Source organism: Rhododendron vialii, chromosome 7a, assembly GCF_030253575.1.
Source record: "Rhododendron vialii isolate Sample 1 chromosome 7a, ASM3025357v1".
Taxonomy (NCBI): domain Eukaryota; kingdom Viridiplantae; phylum Streptophyta; class Magnoliopsida; order Ericales; family Ericaceae; genus Rhododendron; species Rhododendron vialii.
In genome coordinates this window covers 80510-89672 of record NC_080563.1, presented here as the reverse complement: position 1 = coordinate 89672, position 9163 = coordinate 80510, and the positions used below count along the sequence as shown (strand labels likewise).

General features: G+C 37.0%; 1 protein-coding gene across 1 annotated transcript; it reads left to right on the top strand.

The window, feature by feature from the left end:
• Positions 1-2621: 2621 nt before the first annotated feature.
• Positions 2622-8802, top strand: LOC131334532 (soluble inorganic pyrophosphatase 1-like). Its single transcript, XM_058369587.1, has 9 exons — positions 2622-2829; positions 5908-6046; positions 6146-6174; positions 6454-6519; positions 6739-6846; positions 7890-7955; positions 8078-8198; positions 8325-8406; positions 8515-8802. The coding sequence occupies exons 2-9, from the start codon at positions 5911-5913 to the stop codon at positions 8555-8557; spliced, it is 651 nt and encodes a 216-aa protein (XP_058225570.1). The 5' UTR covers positions 2622-2829; positions 5908-5910; the 3' UTR covers positions 8558-8802.
• Positions 8803-9163: the final 361 nt, after the last annotated feature.

The following is a 9163-nucleotide window of genomic DNA, read 5'->3' as shown; positions in this document are numbered from 1 at the left end:
GAAGTTATGACCGTTTGAAGTTATGACCGCTTGAATTTCCGTTAGTTTGAGGGGGTTAAGTGCCAAAAAAAAAGTTAAAGGGAGGTAAGTGTATGCGAGGCATAGTTAGAGGGGGGTAACTATAATTTGCCCTATTTTTTATCGTGAAAGTAGTGGGAAGGGGAAACTCGAGCGGGATTTTTTGTTTTTTTATAGCAAAACGACGTTGTTTCGATCCTATTTTAATCGTGAAAGTGGGAAGGGATCGACTATTTGCAACTCCCGATTTACTCTATGTATCCTGCGCTAAATAAAACACCCAAATCTTATAATAATTTGCAAAATATAACCTAACAAATACCCTTAAGCTTCCCAATATAGAATTTCCTATCCCAAATCTAATTTTTCCCCAAATTTTGAGCTCCTCCCTGGCCCTTTTTCTCTCCCGTTTTCTGTGTTGTCCTCTCCTCTTCCTCCATACCACCACCACGCCACACCACCACCAGTTTTATTCCCAACACTTCACCACCAGAGCATAACACCAACACCACGAAAATGTCTACGTTCTCTTATATCGGTTGTTGCTTTCTCTGCAATTCTGCTACCGACCTCCATGCGACCACCACCAATAGCCCCTCTTCTGATCCACCACTGCTAGCGTGATTCCCTAGCAAAACGTTTGCGCCGGACTACCACTAGACCCGCCATCGCTGCCTCCTTTATATGGGCAATACTACCTCCTTCAAAAAAAAAATTTGTCAACATGTCAGGTACACATTCTTGAAAATTTTAGAAAATTTCAAATTTAAAAACTCGAAAATGTTTGGAAAGTTTGGATTCTAATACCCGAATACTTTATAAAGCATCTTGAAGATGTGATATATATATATACACACGGTAAAAACGCATTTTGAAAATGCATCATGCTCCATATAACGCATTTCGTGAATGCGTGATTAATATCACGCATTTTGATAATGTGCAATGGACTGGTTTGTCGTCGTCTTCTTCTGGTTCATCGTCGTCGTCTACTGTCTCTCCCCACCAAATTACCCACCTTCACATCATTTCTCTCCACCAATCGGTTCCAGATCAGAGAGAGAGAGAGAGCGCTTATTGTATCGTGCAATGGGTTAAAGGTCGAAGAGAATCTCCGTGTGATGTTTCGTAGATTGCAATCAACCATGGTGTTGAAGCGGAATTGTTGGAGCTTAAATGGTCTGAGTTGCAGAGAAGCCGCCATGGTTGAAGTTTTTTTTTGCTGAGTAATGAAGAAGAAGACATCCAAAAATGGCATCATTTTATTGGCAGGGGTCTTTTTGTCCAATTTTTTTAAGTGCATTTTTATCCGGATATGATTTACTTAAAAATATGCTACATACAATTCATTCACAGTTGCAAATAGTTGGACCCGGGAAGGGAAAACTCGCGAGCGAGATTTTTTCTTTTTTATAGCAAAACGACGTCATTTCGTTGCCGACATCTATGGTTCTCTACTCCTCTGACTCCTCCTCTGTTGTGCTAGTAAGGGGTTGTTCTGCTTAATAATTCAAGTGACTTATATTTTTGTCCTTATTCAATTTTTTTCACATTTGTTGGTTTTTCGTTAATTTTTTTGTGTGGATCATTTCTTCATTATGACGAGAGGAATCTAAAAAATAAAAAATTACGATTGAAACCTAATGCCTTGTTTGGTTTGTTTTGTGCAAAAAAAATTTCAACTCAAAAAATACTCATTACTCATACTTCCAATCATTACTCTCATTTCTCTCTCCACTCATTACCTCTATCTCCAATCATTATTTTCATTTCTCTCTCTCTCTCTTCACTTATTACTCCAATCTCCAACCATTACTCTAATTTCTCTATCCACTCATTATCCCAAAAACCAAACAAAAAAATTCTCAAAAACTCATCTAAGCACAGCATGAATTTTTTGTATAAAGACAAATCGTCTTTATTCAAAAAAATTTGAATTTTGTTCGTAATTTTTTTATTTTTTAAATTCCTCTCGTTATGACAAAGTAATAATCTCCCAAAAACTGACAAAAAAATAATAAATATGAATTTTTTTTGAATAAGAACAAAAACTAAGCCACTTGACTTATTAAGTTGAACAACCCTTAAATAAGGGATAGTTTTCCAAAAGTGTGGGTAAAAGTTTTGCTTGTATTTTGTGAAGAAAGAAAAACCCATTCAGTGCTGACACTTTTTTCATCCACATTTCATTAACACATTACCCTCTAGCAACCCCTATCCCCTTTTTAATAGCAAATTTTGGAGTGACATTAATATTTATGTGATTGACATTAACAATCCAACAAAGTGCAATAGAATTGTCGTAATTCTTTACTACTTTTCAAATGAAATAGGAGTAGCTAAATTGCATGTGGAATGACTGTTCCTTCAATTTTTAACTAGGAAGTCTACTGTGATTACCGGCCCTATAATTACCGATAGATATGTGGGAACTCGTTAATAAATTAAAAAGTTACTTTTTGAATTGTCCGGACAAAAATCAGCTTAATCAGAGAGAGAGAGAGAGCGCTTTCAATTACTACTATTTTTTGGTTGCCAAAAATAGGAGGCTTGAGAATTTGTAGCAATATCATGTGGATCCGGACAACTACTTTGTCTCAGTTACAGACACGTGATTGAAATGTCTCGGGATTAATTTGACCAAACCCTTCCTCAGAGATCGCTTTGGGCTTTCCCTTTGTATATAAATACGAGGGGAGAAGAAGGGGAGCAACTTATATTCGTGTGTTCACAAGTGAAAAAATCTAAACTCTGCCCCCTATTTTTTTCTGTGGTGAACTCATTCTTCCATTCCTTCTCCTTCAATCTCAGGTATGATTTTCCGTTGATAATATATAGATGTGGCAAATGGGTGAGTTTGAACGAGTTAAAACGGATCGTGGGTTAAACATAAACAGGTCGAATATGGGTCAATATTAGGCGGTTTAAAAATAGATCGGGTCAAATATGAGTTAGATCATACCCAAACCCAGCTCGATCCGGCCCGTTTTCGTTTATTTTATCCCTTTTTCAAATTGACCTCCAAGTGAAAAAAGATAAAATGGACGTTCATTGATTATGCTGAAGAAATTATAGTGCGATTGTCTTCATGTAAAACATCTTGCTGACAAGTGCCCATGTGGTGTTGTCATTTTTGCAACCAAAATTGTAATGATCCCATGTGGCTGGCTCTAGACCGTTCGATTCTCTCTCTCTCAAGCTTATCCAAACGCATAAGAGCATCCCCAGATCCATCTCGAAAGGGCTCAACAAATCGAACGGGCTCAACAAACTGAACCCATTGGCAATAATAGAGAGCCAAGAGCACTATTCATCCTTCCAATAGGCTCAATACTCCCCTTGGTACTTTGCCTTCACCCACTGTTGCTAGCTAACCATGGGGTTGTGTTCGGGAAGAGGAAACAATCGCGATGGTAAAAGGCCGACCTTGAAATTCTACCGGAACAACGCTCACGCGCCGTTTGACGCCAGCGAGTGAGATCTACTCTCACCGTGGGGTGCACGCCCGGGCAGAAAAAAAGGCTGTGAGTTGTTGACGCGACATGAGTAGGTATAATAGAGAGTAGTGTTGGATTGCGTAGGTGAAAAAGTGGGTGGGCAAAGTAAAGAATATACCTTTTTGGTACTTTTGAAGAGTAGTTTTTTTTCAGAAAGTCTGCTGGCACAGCAAATCTGTGCACAGATTGTGCACAGATTTTTATGTGGGGCCCACTAAGAGTTTCACACAAGTAATTCAAGCCATTCATTATGTTTAAAACATTTTTTCAAGGGCTCCCGCGAAAAATCAGCTCAATCCAATACGTATAAGTACTTGATCTAATCGTCTAGCTTTTGATTCTCCAAAAACTTGAATGAAAAGTTAGATGATTAAATCAAACACTTATAGGTATCGGATTGAGCTGATTTTTCGCAAAGGCCCTTAAAAAATGTTTTAAACATAATGAACGGCTTGAATCACTTATGTGTGACCCTTAGTGGGTCTCATATAAAAATCTATCAATAATCTGTGCACATATTTGCTGTACCAATAGACTGGTTTGTTTTTTTTGAGTAGTAGCACTGGAACATCCAGTCTCGCAATTCTCCAAAGCATGGAACAAACATGGGGATAGGGCTTTTAATTATGATGACACGGAATACAAACTCCCTCGGCCACGTGTTGGCCCCCAAACGTCTGATCATGCTTTGGTAGTGATCCCAGCCGTTGATCCATTCTTCACTATCCCGTGCACGCACCGCACCGGATCAAAGACTCCTCTCAGCCGAACGCTTATTAGCCTACACTCTCTCTCAAGTCTCACCTGTCGTATTCTTCTAGTATAAGTCCGGGTCTGTTAAGGTTGACCCATTCCCAGCCCATCCAAACCCATAACATCAATTGGTTTATTAAGTTCGCGCAATTAGAAGCCATATTTAAATATTGATGGGTCTGAGCTGATTATAACAGAATGGATTTAGGCGGGTCCATAAAATTGGGTCCAAATTGTCACCTCTAATTATGTATATATATATATATATATATATATATAGAAAGAGAAAATCTTCAGGTAAGGACCTTAAAATGAGGATCTTATATGCGGACCTCCCCATTTCTCGTCTTTTCCGATCGGATTTCGATGATCCGAGCCGCTCAATGTGTTCAGAACGTAATTTTAAGGGTACCTACTAGAAATTGGCAAAAAAATGACCGGAAAGGGCTTGATTTGAGCAGTTTTTATTTGAACCGTTCGATAAAAAACAAACAAAAACTGCTCGGATGAAATCCTTCCCGGTCTTTTTTTTGGCTGATTCCTAGAAGGTACCCTTAAAATCACATTCTGAACATATTGAGCGGTTCGGATTATCGAAATCCGATCGGGAAAGGTGACAAATAGGGAGGTCCGCATATAAAGTTCTCATTTTAAGGTCCTTACTTGAAGATTTCTCTATATCTCTCTCTATATATATACACACACATATGCAAAATGTGGACTTCTGTCATCAGCTGTTAAATTGTGTTTTTAATGGTCCGGATCTGCGGACAATCTATTCGCACAAATAGATTGTTTGCGGATTCGGACCATTGAAAATACAATTCAACGATTAATAACTGAAGTCTGCATTTTACAACTCTAAGGGCTTCCTTAGAGGAAGCGGACTCATATATACGGCCCTTCAACTAAGGGCGCCTGCATATATGCAAAATGTGGATTATCAAAATATGACCCGAAAATGGGAGGTCTGCATTTTAGCTAAATGAGGGGTCCCCCAGTAGAAGAGAGTCCGTATATATACGAAGTGGTTCCGCAGACAATCAATTAAACTCCTAAAAAAATACCTCAAATTTCAATCTCATAGTTCCCGATCAAATTTTTTTGATTCGAACCGTTCAATGTGTGCATAATGTGATTTTAAGGGTGCCCGCGAGAAATTAGCAGAAATATAACCGGAAAGTGCTTGTTTCGAACAGTATTTGATTGAACCGTTCGTCAAATCTAAGCTAAAAACTGCTCAGATCAAGTCTTTCCTGGTCTTTTTTTTTGCTGATTTTTAACGGGTACCTTTAAAATTACGTTCTGATCACATTGAGTGTGTTAGATCATTAAAATTTGATCGGAAACTATGAGGTGTCTTTTTAGGTTTCTAATTAGTTGTTCCCGAAACCGCCCAATATATATATATATATATATATATATATATATATATATATATATACATATATGTTATTTTCCTGGATTATATATCTATATACATACATATGTTTTCCATGTTGAGTTTAATATTTGCATCTTCTCATACGGGTTGATGAATATATGACACGACGTTATGCACCCACAATCAAAGACAAAATATTTTTTGCCAATATAAATTGACGATTTATCCTATTTTATACTTTTTTTTATTTGGTAGAAAATGAGTGGTACCAAAAATGATGATGAAGCTCAGGATGCTCAATCACAGCGACCTGCTCCCCGTCTCAATGAGAGGATCCTCTCTTCTCTGTCTAGAAGATCGGTTGCTGCACATCCTTGGCATGATCTTGAGATTGGTATCGACTGAAAATTATGATTTTCAATCAGCAAGTCTCACCCATTGTTCAATGCTTACTAGAATACTAATACTATTCATTTTGCAATCTTTGTTCCAGGGCCCGAAGCACCCCTTATAGTCAACTGTGTAAGTCTTGCTAAACTTTAGAGCCAGCCATATATATTTCCCTTTTTGGGGGGAGGATCATATTAACCACCAACTTGTATTGTTATTTGCTATCTATTTGTCATTTGTTTTAAGATGAAGCTTCAAATTAAAGTTCCTTTTTCAGAAAAACAAGAACGAAAAAGAAAAAAGACCGACATCGATAAGATTTGAAATCTTTGATAGGATTCTCTCTGGAATTTTGGTCCCTCCTAATGCTGATATCGTCCGCCTATTCAAGTGATAGTTCACATGCTACAGGTTGTTGAGATAACAAAAGGCAGTAAGGTTAAATATGAACTTGACAAGAAGACGGGACTGATTAAGGTATGAATAATTAATCCAAAGCTGACATCGGATGATGTTTCCAATTATTTGAATGTATGAGTAACTTGTCTTAGGCTTGGGTAAGAGAAGGTTAATTACTCCACGAATTGTAAGTTGACGTACAATTTGTAGTATGTTTTCAAGAACAGATTATGTATAATTCGATCTTAAATTGCCGATGACGTATTTAGTTTTATCACTTCTTGAATTGACGTCCAGGTTGATCGGGTCTTGTATTCATCCGTGGTCTATCCCCATAACTATGGTTTCATCCCTCGCACCCTATGTGAAGATAATGACCCATTGGATGTCTTAGTCCTCATGCAGGTAATTTTGGATTCCCATCTAACATGCAGAAAAGCTTCACCAAATTCAGTCGAATGCGATAATGTCAGTGGCGGCCCCAAAAAATCATAACTCTAGATCACAACTCTATGAACAAAATTTTAACCTATTAATATCGGCTGTCATCCAAAAAAAGCAAAATACACAAGATATTACAATCGCACTCGATGAGTTTTCACAATTTGTGGGCTGGTTTTTTTGGGTTGAGAGTTCAATTTACTTTTGATTTGGGTGTTCGAGAGTGAAAATTGGGTGTGAAAATCAAGCTAAATCGAAATTACTACATGTTTTATTTACCAAAAAAAATCAAGTGATGAACACCCTTGGCAAAGGGTGGAGCCGCCTTTGGAAAATGTACAAGGTTGTCAAAACGTGGTACATTTTGTGTATCATTACTATTAAATTTCATGTATCATATGTGACTACTAGTATAGAGTATGGTAACATACGATAATATCAAACTTATTACTTTTATGTTAGCAAAGCCCAACTATAAGATTAAAAAATAGTAATATCCAATATAGTTAATATGAAACTTATTGCACATAACATTAAACTATACAACTTGGCCTAATAAGAAAAATATAGCGTGTGTGCTCATAATGGATCATGCAAGAATTTTTTGCTTAAACATAAGATACATTTAGGAATCGGTAATTAGTATCATTTTTATCACTACATGATCAAATCGTAGGGGATAGGTATAAGGTTTTGACACCACTGATAATAGGAGTATATAATATGCCTAAGTGACAGAGTCGTTCAATAGTGATTGAGATTCCCTAGTTTATTTAACTTCTTCATATATTCTCTTTCATTAGATCCAATTTACAACTTTACAATGCCTAACGTGTATCAAAGAAAACCTATTCCAAATAATTTCCAGTATCTGTCACAGATGACAATTGGAGGAGAATGTTCATGTTTTCTTTGACAACAGTTGTTTTTAGACATTTAGCTGCTTCTTGTTTACAATTGTAATGTACAGAAAAGTAATAACAATTACCGAATTATCATTTGGAAAGGAACCGGTTCTTCCTGGTTGTTTTCTCAGAGCGAGGGCCATTGGACTTATGCCAATGATTGATCAGGTACTCTTTTAAGTTTGAACTCCTAATGGAAACAACCGAATTGATCCTTTTGCAATATCAATCCCATCGGTTTGAAAGTAAATGAGAAATCATATCTTCTTTCCATTTGTCTAACCTAACAGGGAGAGAAAGATGATAAGATCATTGCAGTATGCGCTGATGATCCAGAGTATAGGCATTACACTGACATCAAACAACTCTCTCCTCATCGCCTTGCTGAGATCCGACGCTTTTTTGAAGACTGTAATCCTACACTTCCTTTTACATTGTTATCCTACCTATTGCTTTGCCTCTAGCAATTTACAAATGTTATTTTGAGTAACAAATTCACTCTATAGAGATTGCAATGACTCCTAACCAAATGCACAGATAAGAAGAATGAAAACAAGGAGGTTGCAGTTAACGATTTCCTACCTTCCGATACAGCCCTTAATGCTATCCAGTACTCAATGTAAGTTAAAGTGTGAAAAATCGAATATTCTAGCCCTTGACTTTTCTAAAGTATAGTCTTCTCCCATACATTATTTAAGGTGGTTTTTGAAATGATTTTCCGGTGCAGGGACCTCTATGCTGAATACATTATGCATACCCTGAGGAGATAGATTGAAAGAGGCATTTCTTCGATCTCTTAATAAGTTGTATCTAACAGCTGTCGAATGGGAAGTTGAAGGATCTTCACCCCAGTAGCAAATTCAATAACTATCAAGCCACGGTTCTTTGGTTGAACAAGTTTGTAACCAGAAACTGAAGAGGGATTTTGTTTTTCTTTAATATATCCATGATTATGTTTCATGCTATTTTTGTGATTGGATTGAAATATGTTTTCTCATAATCGAACTAGAATTTTTTTAACCATTTCCATTTCAAGTAGGACATGTTGATTGTTGATTATCCGTGGACGAAACTCATCACTGAGTTATCTTTTCAATTTACTTGCATCTCATACTGCATAATGAAAAAAGACTTGTTTTGGTCCCCTGTATTTGAATAACTCTTGATGAAATTGTGAAGAAAGACTCACTTTATAAAGAAATAGCTGATAGTTCACACATATAGTAATAAAATATCAAGTCGCACATATTTAGAAAAAATTGGTGAGTTTTGCAGAATGGCCACAACCCTCACAGCACCTCCTATAAACCCACCCATCCATATGAAGCTCCAAAACATAGAAACAGCAAGAGACTAGAAAAGCAAGGCCATGTAGT

What these genes read in the sequence shown, in the direction of transcription:
- LOC131334532 (XM_058369587.1), top strand. Translation starts at nt 5,911, where the DNA reads ATGAGTGGTACCAAAAATGATGATGAAGCTCAGGATGCTCAATCACAG. An exon ending in AGAAGACGGGACTGATTAAG is followed by an intron (nt 6,520 to 6,738) that starts GTATGAATAATT and finishes ATTGACGTCCAG; the next exon opens with GTTGATCGGGTCTTGTATTC. An exon ending in AATGCTATCCAGTACTCAAT is followed by an intron (nt 8,407 to 8,514) that starts GTAAGTTAAAGT and finishes TTTCCGGTGCAG; the next exon opens with GGACCTCTATGCTGAATACA.